This window comes from Myxocyprinus asiaticus, chromosome 3 (assembly GCF_019703515.2).
Source record: "Myxocyprinus asiaticus isolate MX2 ecotype Aquarium Trade chromosome 3, UBuf_Myxa_2, whole genome shotgun sequence".
NCBI classification, from domain to species: Eukaryota; Metazoa; Chordata; class Actinopteri; order Cypriniformes; family Catostomidae; genus Myxocyprinus; species Myxocyprinus asiaticus.
The window spans coordinates 9,411,683-9,429,126 of NC_059346.1; the positions used below are offsets into that span (position 1 = coordinate 9,411,683).

At 38.4% G+C, this 17,444-nt stretch overlaps 1 protein-coding gene across 2 annotated transcripts in view; it reads left to right on the forward strand.

Annotated features, from left to right (window-relative positions):
* The first annotated feature begins 596 nt into the window (after nt 1-596).
* LOC127418221 (metal transporter CNNM4-like) overlaps nt 597-17,444 on the forward strand; it is a 53,258-nt gene continuing 36,410 nt past the window's right edge. Inside the window, exon 1 of one of the 2 annotated variants that reach the window (XM_051658690.1) lies at nt 597-2,566. In XM_051658690.1, coding sequence (XP_051514650.1) covers nt 1,195-2,566 — 1,372 coding nt within the window. In that variant the 5' untranslated portion in view covers nt 597-1,194. The remainder of the gene's footprint in view (nt 2,567-17,444) is intronic. The other variant, XM_051658682.1, reaches the window with a different exon arrangement.

The window sequence follows — 17,444 nt, forward strand, 5'->3', positions numbered from 1 at the left end:
ATGACTTTCTTTCTTCTGCTGAACACAAACGAATATTTTTAAAAGAATATTTCAACTCTGTAGGCCCGTATAATGCAAGGGAATGGTGGCCATAATTTTGAAGGTCCAAAAAAAAAAGCAGCTTAAAAGTAATCATATGAATCCCGTGGTTAAATTCATATTTTCAGAAGGGATATAATAGGTGTGGGTGAGAAACAGAACAATATTTAAGTCCTTTTTTACTATAAATTCTCCTCCCTGCCCAGTAGGTGGCGATATGCACATAAAATGTGAATTGCCAAAAACAAAAGAAGAAGAATGTGAAAGTGAAGATTTATAGTAAAAAATAGCATACGTATTGATCTGTTTCTCACCCACACTGATCATATCGCTTCTGAACAAATGGATTTGACCACTTGAGTTGTATGCATTACTTATATGCTGCATTTATGTGCATTTTGGATCTTTAAAATTCTGGCAGCCATTCACTTGCATTGTATGGACCTACAGAGCTGAGATATTCTTCTAAAAATCTTCGTTTGAGTTAAGCAGAAGAAAGAAAGTCATACACATCTGGGATGGCATGAGGGTGAGTAAATAATGAGAGACTTTTCATTTTTTGGGTGAACTATCCCTTTAATTGCCATGAAAATAATAACAATGCTTAAAATTGTTTCATCAGTGGAACACGACAGGGTAGGCAGAATGACAGTCACCATTCACTTTCATTGCATCTTTTCCCCCACACCATTAAAGTGAAAGGCAGCTGTCATCTGGATTTTGTCACGCAAAATATAATTTCTTTTATTCTTTCGATAATGGGGTGATATATGACTCATGAAATATGATTTCTTAGCGAAATTCACAAGAAAAATGAGAAATATTTAACACATTCACGTCTTTGTGACATGCTGTTTTCTGTCACAAAACATGTACATGTCTGTAATAATAGATTTGACCTTACCATAAAACTATAGCCGAAAATCTCACATTTCTGTTCATTGTTAAACACACATTCCCTCATATTTTCAAAATCAACGAACCAGAAAACCTGTTCTTCCTTCAGCAACCGAACCAAAGAGGGCTCGTTCTTCCTCATTAGGTGACGATACGCGCGCTGATTGGAGCTCCACATGTGTTATGTTAATGAGAAGGCGTGGCTGTGTGAAATGAGTAGGTGACGTCAACTCCCATTCCGCAGAGAGCGAAACAAACATGGCGACAGAATGGAGTGGGAAAGGGTGCACGCTGACTTTATTGCTGTTCATTTATAGCGGAGTCTGTGTGAATGGAGCGGAATTCACGAGGAGCGACAGCCGTATCCTCGGCATGCGCCTGGAGAGGAGCGACAAGCCCGCCACGACCACCGATGATGGGATCCTACAGGTAACCGAGGATAGCAACATCCTGCTCAGGTTCTACGGACTGCAGATCAGCAATGACACCTGGTCACAGATTAAGTTCATAGAGCAGGGCGAGGACAGCGGCGCTGACTTCAACAGGACTTGTGTTGATTTCACAAAAGACATCTCAATCGGAGTTAGTATGAATGTCAACAGCCAGGGCACATCAGGGGTGCTGGGGGTCAAAATTAAACCACTTAGGAAAAGCGAGTCCCAGAGGGATTATGGTCTGTGCATCAGACACAGCAAAGATGGAAAGTGGAACCTCCTAGGAGAGAATGATGGAAAGTTACGGGTGCTGGAAGAGAAGAAGTCACTACTTCCCATTTGGCTTCAGGTGATCTTGATCGTCTGTCTTCTGGTGCTGTCAGGTATGTTCAGTGGGCTGAACCTTGGTCTCATGGCTTTGGACCCCATGGAACTGCGAATAGTGCAGAGTTGTGGCACGGATAAAGAAAAGAAGTATGCACGTAAGATCGAACCCATTCGGAGAAAAGGGAACTACCTGTTGTGCTCGCTTCTCCTTGGAAACGTATTGGTCAACACCACGCTGACAATCTTACTCGATGACCTCATTGGCTCTGGTTTGGGTGCTGTGGTGGCATCAACCATTGGCATCGTCATCTTTGGTGAGATTGTTCCTCAGGCGCTCTGCTCTCGCCATGGCTTGGCGGTGGGTGCCAACACCATCCTTGTCACCAAGTTCTTCATGCTTGTGACCTTCCCATTGTCCTACCCCATCAGTAAACTTCTAGATTGCGTGCTGGGCCAGGAGATAGGCACTGTATACAACCGAGAGAAGCTGGTGGGGATGCTGAAGGTGACCGCGCCGTACAATGACCTGGTGAAAGAAGAGATGAACATGATCCAGGGAGCTCTGGAGTTGAGGACTAAGACGGTGGAGGACATTATGACTCCACTCAGTAACTGCTTCATGATCAACAGCGACGCTGTCCTGGACTTCAACACCATGTCTGAGATCATGGAGAGTGGCTACACCCGCATCCCTGTTTATGAGGATGAACAGACCAATATCGTGGACATTCTCTATGTGAAAGACCTGGCGTTTGTGGACCCAGACGACTGCACTACATTGAAGACCATCACAAAGTTCTACAACCATCCAGTCCACTTTGTTTTTCACGACACCAAGTTAGATTCCATGTTGGAGGAGTTTAAAAAAGGTATGTCACTTTTGTGTTTTGTCATGCTGTTGTTTGGGGTTGGAGCAAGTCTCCAATAGGTGTCAACTTGATACGGGGCCAACCAGAAATCAAAATTCATTCATTATTTACTCTCCTTCATGTTGTTCCAATCACATATGATTTACTTCTTCTGTATAACACAAAAGGAGATTTTTGGCATAATGACAGCCTTTGAAAATGGCTTTGAATTTACTGAATGATGCAATGACAGTGAATGGTGACTGAGACTAACATACTACCTGACATCATCTTTTGTGTTACACAGAAGAAATCATGCAGGTTTGGAACAGCATGAGGATGAATAAATGATGACACACATCCTTTTCTTGTAGCATCATTCACACATACTCTTAATTGGTCCCTATCCTTCTCTCCTCCAAGGACTGTCATGGTCAGTTGTAGGCTGTCTCTCCTCTCTTGTATTCTGTCACTTTGTCCAACACAGTTTTGAGAGGCTGTTTTCTTGTTAAAGGGACAGTTCACCCTAAAATAAAATAAAAAATCGGTCATTTATTCACCTTGTTGGTCCAAATCCCATGTGACTTTCTTTCTTCCGTGGAACACAAATCGAGATGCTAGGTAGAATGTTAGGGACTGACAGCCTCAGTCACCATTCATTTTCATTGAATGGAAAAAAGATACAATGAAATTAAATGGTTACTCTGCAATGCCATTCTTCCAAATGTTTCCTTTCATGTTCCACAGAAGAGAGAAAGGCATACAGATTTGGAACAACATAAGGGTGAGGAAATGATGACAGAATTTTTATTTTTGGATGAACTATTCCTTTAAACTTTAAAAAGTCTGTAAAGTCAACCTGAAACCCTTTTTGTTAATACTCGTTATTGGTCGAAAATGCTGGTCTTAGTAGTTTTTAGGGGTGTAACGATTCATTCATCTCACGGTTCGGTTCACGATACTGGACTCGCGGTTCGGTTCACGATACTGGACTCGCGGTTCGGTTCACGATACTGGACTCGCGGTTCGGTTCACGATACTGAACTCGCGGTTCGGTTCACGATACTGGACTCGCGGTTCGGATCACGATACTGGACTCACGGTTCGGTTCACGAGGTTCAGTTCACGGTACTGAACTCGCGGTTCGGTTCACGATACTGAACTCGCGGTTCGGTTCACGGTACTGGACTCGCGGTTCGGTTCATGATTCTTTAAACTAAGCCTGAATCCAAAAAAGTTAGGATTGATTATTTTTTTTATTTTTTTACTTTAAAAGTATTCAAAAGTGTTCTTTTACTTTAAAAATTAGCTAAAATTACTGTTCTAAAAGTGCTAAATGATCCATCAGAGATGTACTGGGACTAAAAACAGCCCACAACAGGGCAATGGTGACACCAAATGGAGATATTAGCTAATAATTCTGATAACTGAAAATATGGAATTATGTTAGCTACACATGCTGCTGTCACTGATTACATACATTTAAAGTATTTTAAATTAAAATTGTATTTATCTAAAATAATATTGTCTCTGATTACGTCTAAATATTATTTTCAAAAATACATATTTAATTGGTGTGCATGCTTATCCAGTTAAATAGTAATAATTTATGGATGCAATCAAATGAGACATGACATTTGACATTAGGATTATATTACCCTAAAGCATTATTATAAATAATAATCAGTATAAAGTATATATTCAGTTATAGTAGATTAATATGGCACTATCTTTAAACCTCTGTAAGCTTTACTTTTCTCTCGAGCAGTCAGAGCTGATCACTCTCGTGCTTGAAACAGATATTCGATCCCTCGCGCTGAAAAGGCGCTTCTCTCTCCTGCTCCTGTTTTCAGTTTTCAGCACCTCCACAATGCGCATTGTCACATTTTTAACTGTTACACCCCTAGTAGATTTCTTTTTTTAATGGAAATATCTTAACTTCCTCTGCCCCGAAATGACTTTACTTTTTCGGCAGATGGCACCGAGCCCTCTATGTCACATTACGGAAGTAATGTTGATTTAATTTTTTTTTTTTTAATTGCTAAGCAAAAGTGTTAAAAAGGTTTAGGAAGTATTTTTAGCTGACGAATTGTACCATGGTTTCACCACAGGCCCTACTGAAAGTATGAGTAAGCATACTCTGTCTTAAAGCTGAAAATATACTCTGTCTTAAAGCTGATGTAGTTTTTTCTTTCTCCTATCCCAGCTTATTATGCAGAGACAATTATAAGTAAGCCATTCACGGGGCCTGGGTAGCTCAGCGAGTATTGACGCTGACTGCCACCGCTGGAGTTGCAAGTTCGAATCCAGGGTGTGCTGATTGACTCCAGCCAGGTTCCCTAAGCAAACAAATTGGCCCGGTTGCTAGAGTGGGTAGAGTCACATGGGGTAACCTCCTCGTGGTCGCCATAATGTGGTTCTTGCTCTCGGTGGGGTGCGCGGGCAGTTGTGCATGGATGCCGTGGAGAACAGTGTGAAGCCTCCACATGCGCTATGTCTCCGCGGTAATGCGCTCAACAAGCCACGTGTTAAAATGCGCGGATTGACGGTCTCAGAAGCGGACGCAACTGAGATTCGTCCTTCCCCAACTGGATTGAGGCGAGTCACTACACCATCACAAGGACTTAGAGCGCATTGGGAATTCCAAATTGGGAAAACAGGGGAGAAAAAAATAAAAATATTTAAATAAGCCATTCATTTTCTCATAAACTGTAAGCACTGTGATTCTTTTGCGCTATGAAAATTGCTCCATTTGCGACCCACCCCAAAAACGTTACTCAACCAATGGTGTGAGTTGGGGGCAGGACTATCTCTTTGTTTGACTAAGCTGTTTTGGAAACAGTTTATTTTTGCAGTTTCTTTTGGTGGCACTAGTGGCAGAGAAATTACATCAGCTTTAAGCCCATGTGCAAAATACTCTTGACATTTAACCTTACTAAGCTGTGTTTAGCTGATCACGTGTTTGTTGTCATTACAGTACTGTAGTCATGCCCATGACAGTAATAATGATGCACAACATTATTAAAGCATTATTCTCTGCTTTTGACGTCAAATCTTAAACAGACATGCGCACAGCCCTTGTGTGCATTGGATTAGCCGGTAAGAACACCGGTAAAGATGTTTACATGCAATGCAAAAATGGGCAAAAATCTACCCACGTCAATCGGTTTAATTGTTTAATGTGTTTACATGATCAAGCACGATGACGGCTTATTAAGCATAATCTTTATAAGAACGTGCATGTAAACACACTCGTGTGCAAGTTTACTATCAACAGGTGTTGATTTGGGATGGACTTTAGCTTTTTTCAGGACTTTAATCACATATACTTGCGTATTTGGTAGCCTTTTAAATATGTCCATACAACTTGTAATAATCATAAGGCATATTGTTTACAGCAACTGAAATATTGATTGATAGCCTATATAGTAAACTTTTAAGCTACAGAATATTGTTACTGTGCTAACATTCCTGACTCATTATTCACACTAATTATTGCTCATTTACTATTACTATTTTACTACTATAGACTATTAGCTAATCTATTACCCACCTGAGTCAAAATGCATGCATCCTATGTGTCAAGGAGCACAATTATTGAAACTGAGGGCTTTTCAAGAACTCTGACTATGATGTGGCTCTTTGGCACTTTGGTTAAAGGGATAGTCCACCCAAAAATGCTAATTCTGTCATAGTTTACTCACCCTCATGTTGTTTCAAATCGGTATGACTTTCTTTTTTCAGTGGAGGACTAAGGCAGAATGTTAGTCAGAACCCAGATAGCACACTTGCATCTCCGAGATGTCTGTTTTAGATCTTTTCATCTGGAAAGCTCGCATTCACATTCTAATTAACATCTGCTGAACATCTTGAAAAGATCTGATTTACAAACATTCTAAATTGTAAAGAAAATGTCTTATTGACATCCGAGAGAAAACGTCTAATAGAAATATTGCAGATGAGCAAACAACCTAAAAAATATGGCTTCCAGATGTAAACACACACATCAAATAGACGTTTGTGTGATGTACGTGTGCAGTCAGGTAATGTTCCCTGGAAGAAAGAGAGTCATATGGGTTTAGAACCAGATGAGGGTTAAATGATAACAGAATTAGCATTTTTGGGTGGACTATCACTTTAACCAGTCCTTAAAAGCCCTAGATCTCAGTTACTGTGCTCCTTGACACATATACAAAACACATATGCGTTTTGCCCTTTGACTCGGGAGGGTAATAGATTAGCCACCAGTTACTTGAAGCTGTTTAGCCACTTGTAGCCATTTGCGGTCTAGAACAGTCTATTGTCAGTGGTTGACTTTTAAAGTGTTGTTATTACATCAGGCTCTATGCATGTGGAAATGGTTTAGGATGAGGAAATCACGAATTGTGATGCATTTGTTTCTTGAGTTGCATATTTAACTGTTATTTTGCAAGCTGTCAGTTATATGTGGTTAAATGTAGGAGGTTAATTGTTAGTGATCACCTCTCTGATACATAGGCTGTGTTTGGAAGGGAATACTCGTGAACTGCTTCAAGGAATATTCCGGGATTAATACAAGTCAAGTGCAATCAACAGCATTTGTAGCATAACGTTGATTACCACAAAAATAATTTAGACTCATCCTTCCTTTTCTTTACCAAAAAAAAAAATGAATAAAAAAATAAATCAAGGTTACAGTGAGGCACTTTCAATGGAAGTGAATGGGGCCAATTTTTGGAGGGTTTAAAGGCAGAAATGCGAAGCTTATAATTTTGTAAAAGCGCTTACATGAATTATTTTGTTAAAACTCATGTTTAAATCGTAATTTTTACAGTCGTTTTGGGGTTGTTGACAGTACACCATCATGCAATGAAGTTGTGGAATTGGATATAACTTTACACAGAAAAGGTTACTACGTGATTTTATCACACTAAATCATGTTTACACACATATTGTTTGTCTTGTGGCTATACCTTTGAAATAGTGGGTATTTTAACGTCCATGGATTGGCCCCATTCACTTGCATTGTAAGTGCCTCATTGGAACCCATATTTTTGCTTTTTGTAAAGAAATAGAGGGGCAAATCATAATTATTTTTTGTGGTAATCAACATTATGCCACAAATGCTGTCGATTGAGCTTAACTTGTATCAAACCAGGAATATTCCTTTAAGGAGATGTTAGGCAGAATGTTAACCTCAGGTTAACCAGAGGATAATATTCTGTCTTACATCTCCATTTGTGTTCCACGGAAGAAAAAGTCATGCTGGTTTGGAACAACATGAGGGATAGCTATCCCTTCTAGACCTGTATATGAAAATATGGTGGCATAGCCCATTTCCCAGCCTTCACCAGTATTCAAAACAACATCACACATTGTGGGCTGTAAGTCAGGTTAGCTCTCTAGCTCAGACACACAGAGAACAGTCAGAAAGAATTAGGATGAGATCTGACATGAGCTTGTTTGTTTTGAAGCACTTCCTGTCCTTTATGCAGAAGTCTTCGCTGCGTCCGAATAGCCATACTTCCTTACTGTATAGTATGCCAATGGAGTAGTATATCAGAATCCTCAGAATTCATAAAACAGTAAGTGAGAAATACCTGGATGACCTACTATTTCCAGTGAGGTATACTATCTAATAATGTCACCGGAGCTGAGTCGTCGTCACATTCAAAACGCTGGATTTAAAAAAAAAATGGCAGAGAACCATGAGTCTGATGGCTCTTCTCAACTGTATGTGCAATAGCAAGAAAGTTGTCCCTTGTGCTTAAATGGTGCTTTTCACGGTTGTTGTAATTGTCATATATTTGGCTCATGGGAAAATGCCCACGTTCCCGGATGAAGTATGCCCGAAATCTATTCCTACTACTGTACTATTTTACCAGCCGAGAAGTGCATCCTTCATCAAAAACAGGACATACTCTGACAGTACAGGATTTCAGACGCAGCTTTTGTTTTACTGCACTGATATAAACAGACACTATCCACACTTCCTTTCTTAATGCACTTGCCTGGTGATGTTTATTCATACTCACAAATGGCATTGTGCCACTGCTGCTCAGTGTTTGGGTTGGACTTCTACATAGGTTGTAGCACTGTAGCAAATGGTTTTAGTTATGTGTGACTAAGGATGGAGTAATATTTTCAAAAAAATACTTTTTTGTTGTTGACATTTTTACATTTGATTTCCAATCCTGAATACACTACCAGTCAAACATTTTAAAAAATACTGACTTGACTGGATTTATGTTTCTGATGATTTTAGAAACCTTTTGATCAAGGTTTTTTTTCTTAAAGCTGATGTAATTTCTGCTACACTAGTGCCACTGAATGGAACTGCATAAATAAACAATGTTTTTAAAACAGATTTTTCAATACGTCCTTCGTCTTCTGTTGTTCAGATAGTCCCACCCCCAACTCACGCCATTGGTTGAGTAACATTGTTGGGTGGGTCTAAGCAGGTCTCGCAAAACAAACACAGGAATTTTTATAGTGCCACAAAGACACAGTGCTTTCAGTTTTTAAGAAAACTAAATTTTGTTAGTGGATAGTGAAAGAAAAGCAGCCAAAATGTATACAGCATACAGAGCAACTTCTTCTATAGAGTGCATCAGTTTGGTTCCGGAAGTAAAAATCCTCCATTAAGGAAAAAATTATTAACAATAACTTATAAACCTTTAAAAAACAGACCTACCGTGAACTCCGAGGTTGATAATTGATGGTATTTGCTTCTGCCGAACCCATCAGTCCAAATTATTTCCATTTCATAAAATAAAAAAAAAAGTAAAAAACATTTCTGAATTTTTGAATTCCTGGTGAAGAACTACACTACCCATTATCCTGAGGGAGAAAAACCAACAATCAGAGAATGACAGCAAACAAACCATGGGAAAAGAGCTCAACAGTGACTGTCTACTTCCATGATGCACTGCAGTTGATGCAACCAAATCAGTCTCCCTACATTCTCAAACTACTCATATATTTGTATAAATCTAAATAATTTGCAATATACTTTAAATATATTGATTCTGTATTTATAATCTTAAGGTCAATAGTTTCATATTTTTCCATCATTTTTATTTCGATTCACCATGTTTCATGGATTGTAATTGGCTCATTAAAGATGTTAAGTACATAGTCTTGTACCTTTATCTATTTGCCTGATTTTCAAATACTTTTTTGCTTCAAATCAAAGATTGTCATGTTGGGATTTACTTCAGAGCTTGTTGGTTTGTTTCATGGCTTAGAACTCTCTTTCTATGGAAAAAATGAATGGGGAAAATACTTCCAGGACCAAGACGTCTGAAACCCCACCCCCCCAAAAAAACAGGTTGTGTCTTGCAAAGGCTGCTCTGTATCAGGATGTGAGTTCCTTTAGGAATGTCTTGCTTGGGCACATGTGTGTATGCACGTGTATCTGGTTGCTTATGCTATTCTGATGCAGCAAAACTTTAGGCGTATTTCAGCTGAGTCACTGTTTGAATTCTGCTGGTGTTATTTCTGTCATACTTTGCATGTTTACGGTAGAGTAGTTATTCGAAAGATTGCTTGCAAGTTGGACCCGTTTCTTCAACCACCTATCCTCATCGTCTCACTGTGTAAACCCTTATGTTGTTATTACTGGTAAAATCAAGTTGTCTTAATTAAACATGTTAATGAAACAACTCCAATATCTATGTTCCTTGAACTTATTTTTCTTAAATATCCATTGACTTTCAGATTGTAAGTGTTAACAACTCAAACTATTGAGTACAAAATTGAGGCTAAGGGAAATACCCATAATGCCTTGCACTTGAATTATATAATTATGTTTCTTTGGTCAAAGGGAACATATGGGGACGTTTAAGTAGTTGTTATTAAGAGTTCATAGAGGTTTTAGCTCTTTTGTAGCATTATATATGTTGTTTTGTTGGAAATAGTTGTACATGTGATGTCACCATTAGGGTGATCTGAGCCCCCTTTGGTCAAGTTAGACCCTGTTACTCATTGTGCATTTCAACTGAAGCACAGTTATTAACTATTAAAAATCGCTTCCTGTCAGCAGCTGACACGAAGCGTGACATAAGCACGTCGGTGAGTTCATGTGAGAATTCGGAAGCTGTGCTTATTTTCAACAGAAGAACGATCGTCACGTGAGAGTTCGGCCATTTCAAACTGCATCAGAGCCCTGGATGGAAGCGCCGATTTAAAGTGAAAAATGTTTTAATTATCGACCTGTTTCTTACATAAACCTATCATTTCACTTCAGAAGACATTTATGGATCGACTGGAGTCGTGTGGATTATTTTATTGCTGCCTAAATGTGACATTTGGACCGTCAAAATGCTGGCACCCATGTACTTCTATTATAAGGACCTGACAGAGCTCTATCTTCTTCTAAAAAACTTCATTTGTGTTCTGCTGAAGAAAGACAGTCATACACATCTGGGATGGCATTAGGGTAAGTGAATAATGAGAGAATTTTCATTTTTGGGTGAACTATTCCTTTAAGTCTACTTGCATCTAGTTACCTTATCTTAAATATTTAAGTTCATTCTAAATGATCACCAAGTTACACAGGTTTTGGAGACGAAATTACTCGGTTCAATTGAGGGAACGAGTTTACTCAATCAGTTGAGTAAAGTCAATGTATTAGGGTTTTCATTGCAGACTCTGGAGTTTTGTGGCCCCCCCTACACGTATCTGAGGCCAATTACAGATCAGATCATACAGTCAGTAAGTGGAGAAGCCACATGTTTTTGTCCAACCTTTGCTACTTTATTTTGTTTTGGTCAGTGGTCGGTTGTGCTAAGTGGATTAGGTCAGCTCTCTGTCTGTATTGTCATGCCATAAGCCTCTCCGTATTCTAATAGGATCACAGTCTGTTGTGTTTCTGTGCGCAGGCGTTCATGAATCTGGCTACAGTGTCATAAATACACTCCTCTCTTCCTATCCCACACTTCCTGTCATGCCATAGATTGATTAGTGCTGACTGTGCATCTGGTGTGTGTTTGTGTGTGTGTTAGAATTTCCTCTACTTCATGCACACATACACTTCTTTGATTTTTGAGAAATAGGACAAAAATGTCCCACATAATAACCATTAGTTTTGAAAATAACAGCATTTGCACTTTGAAATGAATGAGAGATGTTCACTAGATTATTTTAACAAAAATTTACGGTTTTGTGTCCTTTTTATTTGATCAAAGTTTGACGGTATCACTCACTACGCCTTTAACCACATATCTTTAGAACACAACCCAATACTTCATATAGATTCAAATATATATGAAACAAAAGAAAAGCAGAAATATACATGTACACCTCTAAAATACACATTACTACTACTGGATGTCCTCCCAGTAGGGAGAGGTTAATTTTTAAAATATCCCTTTTTTTTTTTTTTTTTTTTTTAAGTTTTCACAGCTGTGCTCCTACTTGTAAACACCATGAGACATTTTATGAAACATAAAAAAAAAAAAAGAAAAACAGGCAAAATTCAGCCATCATCCTGTTTTTCTATATTTCACCTGATTTAAGCTCAGCAATGGTATGTTGGATAGTTTGATTAGATAGGGGAAACTGGGGCTAGTTGTCAAAATGGGGAAGTTGTCAAAAGACCAGTTGCCCAAATGTGTGTTTTCTCTAGCCAAGGTTTTGTATGTTGGTTTCAAACAACTAGTTCAACATCCTCTTTTAATTTAGAATCATTTTTGTGAATTCTACCCTCCAAAGTAAATTTTCACTATCCTGATATTTTTGTTATAGCTGGGTAAACAAGCGAACATAAACAAACCACACTGGCATTCAGGCAAGTGTCAACTATATATAATGTAACTATAGATTTTAACCAAAAGGTTTAAATGTGTTCTTAGGACACATGTATTTTAAGTCAGGTTGAGGCATATTGTCACATTTTTATCAGGGCAGGTTGTCACATGTGTTTTATATGTCATAAATTAAGACATTATTCTAGTGTTGACACACAGTGAGGGATAGGCCAGAGAAACCAAACATTTTGTGAGACATAAACTTTTAATTTTGCAGTTTGACTGCCCTTATCTGTCCAGTTAACATAGTGCAGCAGTGATGTAACTGTGTGATGAGTTTTAGAAACTGACCATTAATGACACTGCAGAGCCAAAAACCACATGTGCAACTAAAGATGCCACAAAGTGCTTCATTGCTCAGGGGACTGAGGCTCAGTTTAGCAAAATGTCCTTTTTCCGTCACAAACTATTTTCTGTTGGACGTGAGTCTGTGAACATATTTTTTGAAAGCGGTTTTAACAAGTCTTAAGTGCAAGCACTGGCTGACTGCTTCATGTACTAATAATGAATATTTTACTGATAGAAAGCCCTTGATTTTGAATATTGTGGCATCTTTTAAACTGAACAATCAGGCCTAAATACATAAACCATTAGAGGTGTAACCCAATCAAAAGTGACCCAACAGGTTTAAATCAAACCCTTTCACCTCTGTGTTTGACAAGCAAGAACGTGCCCGTGTAAACACAACTGTTTGTTTGTTTATGATGTTGTTGTGGATATAATCTGTTCATTTTCATAGTCGAAGGGATTCATGTAAGATGCTGCTGGCTTGTGAAATAAAGTAAACAGTACAGATGGCATCCACACACAGTTCTCTTTTTAAGAAATTAAAACTTTGCTTTAAGAGATCATGACTCACAAGATTTAGACAAAAATAAGTATGGGTGTCTTTGTCTGACTCAGATAAATGTGTGTGTGTGTGTGGATCAGATGATGTCATTTCTGTGAGAAACTGATTTAGATTTACAGTCTGAAATTTGTTTTTCTTGTTGTCATCATGATTTTGGCTCATTTTCTGCCCTACCCGCTGACACATCTGCTCTGTTCCAAAGCCATGTTGAAATTATTTTACACAAAACACCTTCTTTTTCTTTTTCTGTTTTTTTTATATTTTTTTTTTTTACACCAAAGACTCCATCTTGAGTAAGTTTTCTTGAACTTTATATGTAGTCTTTTTCTACATCACTCAAGTTCAGGCAGTTTAGACTGCCTGTGGTGTGCAGGCTTTATTAGCTACATCCTGTCACAGGCAGATTTTTTCAGATTACTTACAGTGAGATGGCAGATACGCAGGCAAATTTAACTCTTCACAGTCTGTTCACTAACCTACTATTGCATTATAATGTTTTTTTTGGGAAATGATACAATGCGTTTGGACATTGTGACATGGTAATAGGCGTATGATGTAAACAGTGAGCATGGTATATGAATATGGTAATTATTCAGTACTATGGTTTATATCAAAGTGTCATGTTATTACAGTCTGTCTCTATAGGACTGTTACAGCTTTTTTTTTGTAAGAGTCTTAAGTTTTGTTTTTATTAGGGTTACCTTTCCTATATATACTATGGGCCCTGTTTTAAGAGCGCTATCGCTAAGCACAGCGCTATGCCATAAGTTATACACGTCAGTGGGCATGGCCATAAAGTTTTGGTATTTTTGTGCAAGCATGCGCTAAGTCTAGGCACAAGTGGGTTTGGCGATATTACACGTGCAATGCGCTAATGGGCTGGGTCAAGTGTAATTTAATACTGAGGTTCTTCTCCGGCACCGCCTACGTCCTATTATATAGTTAGTTCCCTGTCAAGCACCAGTAATATAAACAAAGACACCACATGCATAAGAAGTTGGTAGTGCAAATGGACTATATGCAATTAATTAGAGGAATAGAAATATGGGCCTTTGAATGCGACACGCTCCTTTTATAAGCATGGAAAATGTGGTTCAGGATATGGATGTAGGCTCCATTAAATTATAGAGAATGTAAATAATATTAATCATTTTAATTAATCATGGTATTAACAGTAACTGTATCAGCACACTCTTCACTTCTACCTTTCAAATTCTTGAAACACGAAAAATGTATCCAAAAATATTTCTAAATTCAAATTGCACTTCAGACTAAACGAAAATATAATAAAAATAATGAACTGGTCAAAAAAATCATACCAAAAACAAACATTTTGCTCTCTCCAACTTCCATGGGCCCCTTTTGTAGTGACTTAAAAATCACTCTATGACAACAGGTGGAAAAAATACCAATATAAAATAATTATAAATACAATTGTAAATATATTTAAAGCTGCAAGAAGCGATGAACGGGCCCTCGCACCCTGGTGCACGTTGGGGCTGCTGTGCCAGGGGAACAGGGGAATGGCATTACATTTTTGTAGCACTTTTTAGCACTTTATTTTTACACATAGATATGTACTTCATTCTTCAGATCATGTATTTGTATGTAATTCTGAGAGGACAGGAGATTTAAGGAGGTAAAGGCTTTTTATTTTACAACAGATCTGATTTAATCTCTAGGAGGAGTTCGTTAAAGTACGAGGCCTGGAAATGGCAAAAACTGAGCAAAAATTGAAGAGAAAAATAAAAATGGCTGACTTCCTGTTGGGTTTAGGATATGGTTCTAAGAGACTTTTTTGTACATGTTGACATGTTACATATGCCAACAAATTTTCTTACATGTAGGTGAAACGTGGCATGAGGGCTGCTTCATTGAAATTTTGTAGGTGGCGCTATCGAGCCATTTTGAACACTTAATTCTAAAACCTGTTTCAGATGTAAATATTTGCCACTTCTGAGGTGTGTGCAAAGTTTCATGATCTTTCGAGCATGTTTAGGCCTCAAAAATATGATTCGTTTCACATCGAACTTTGTCAGGCCACCACGGACATTCCCTTCAATGAAAACTCATCAAATCAGTGTGTGTGACCAGGTATGGCTTCAACATACAAGTTTTGGACTATTTTTCAAAGCATGTATGCCATGGAAATGCAGTTTAACAGATCAGGTATGCCTTACAAAATAGTAGGCTACTGGGCTTTTGTGTAGGCAATTTTGAAGCAAATCGAACAAAACTTCTACTAGTGGATTAAAGTGCAGAACACCTTTCCCAATATATATCATCCCACATTGTGTGATTTAGATCAAAATCGAGATATATATTTGGTATTAGTGTTGATCACAACAGTTAGCTAAGTGTTGCTAGTGTGGTAAAATAGCGGCACTCCACTACACTAGCGTGGATTAGCACTTGCTGACATATTTTAACATGTTTGTAATAGGAGTGCATCATGGTGTAAAACATGACACTTCCTGTTGCCAGTAGTTGGCGCTATGACTATAACTGAATATTGGCATGTAGGTGTATTCAGGCCGGGACTCTTACAAAACATGTAAAGTTTGGAGCAGATTGGACATTTTATGTTTGAGTTATAACAACTTCCTGTTTCATTGTGAAACATTGAACTTTATCAGGACGCTACGGACACGCTGTTCAAAGAAAACTCAAAAGCTACGCAATTTGCATCGCCAAGGCCTTTAGATTAGACTGACCGATTTAATCTCTAGGAGGAGTTCGTTAAAGTACGAGGCCTGGAAATGGCAAAAACTGAGCAAAATTTGAAGAGAAAAATCACAATGGCTGACTTCCTGTTGGGATTAGGATATGGTTCTAAGATACTTTTTTGTACGTGTTGACATGTTACGTATGCCTACCGATTTTCTTATGTGTAGGTGAAACGTGGCGTGAGGGCTGCTTCGTTGAATTTTGTAGCTGCTGCTATCGAGTCACTTTGCCACAATTAATTCTAAAACCAGTATCAGATGTCATTTTTTACCCACTTTGAGACGTGTGCAAAGTTTCATGAGTTTTCGAGCATGTTTAGGCCTCAAAAATGTGACTCGTTTCATATCGAACTTTGTCAGGCCGCCACGGACACGCCCTTCAACGAAAACTCAAAAGCTTCACAATTTAACATCACCAAGGCCTTTAGATTAAGACTGACTAAATATAATGTTGATCTGTTTAAATCTCTGGGAGGAATTTGTTAAAGTACAAGACCTGGAATTTGCTGTTGCCAGTAGGTGGCACTATGACTATAACTGAATATTGGCACGTAGATGTATTCAGGCCGGGACTATTATCAAACGTGAAGTTTGGGGCAGATTGGACATTGTATGTATGAGTTATAACAACTTAGTTTCATGGCAAAACATCGAACTTTGTCAGACCGTCACGGCCACGCCGTGCTGTAAAAACTCAAAAGCTTCGCAATTTAGCATCGCCAAGGCCTTTAGATTACAGTAACCAAATATGAAGTAGATCTGATGAAATCGTTAATGTACGAGGCCTGGAAATGGCAAAAAGTGAGCAAAAATTGAAGAGAAAAATCAAAATGGCTCACTTCCTGTTGAGTTTAGGGCATGGGTCCAAGAGACTTTTTTGTAGGTATTGGCATGTTACACGTGTACCGATTTTCGTACGTGTAGGTGAAACGTACCAAAAAACGCACATCGTTGAAAGTTTTTAGGTGCTGCTATCGAGACATTTTGCCACACCTAATTCTGAAACCCATATCAGATGTAAATTTTCGGCACTTCTGATGCGTGTGCAAATTTTCATGAGTTTTCGAGTATGTTTAGGCCCTCCAAAATGCGATTCATTTGGGGAAAAAAACTAAATAATAATAAATACCTAGAAGAACAGTAGGGTCCTCGCACCATCGGTGCTCGGGCCCTAATAATAATAATAATTGAAAAATAAACCATGAACTATAGAAGGTTTAACACAAATCTCATAGATATTTGTTTAATTAAAATGGCTACAACAGTGATTGTCATGGACATAATTTGAAAATCCACTATATTTTTAGAGTCTGGACATGAACTTCATTACCACTTGCTGGTGGAATCTCTAAACTGCAAATGCAGGAACTGAATTTGGACTTTGCGCTGAAAACAGACGTGGCATTGTAAAGTCTTAGCGCAGTGACCTATTTCTCAGGAAAAAGCAAATTGCGCTTTGCGCCACTTATTACCATACAGTATACCAACAGTTTGCACGCATACACCCACAGATAGTGCAAACACTCCCAACCACG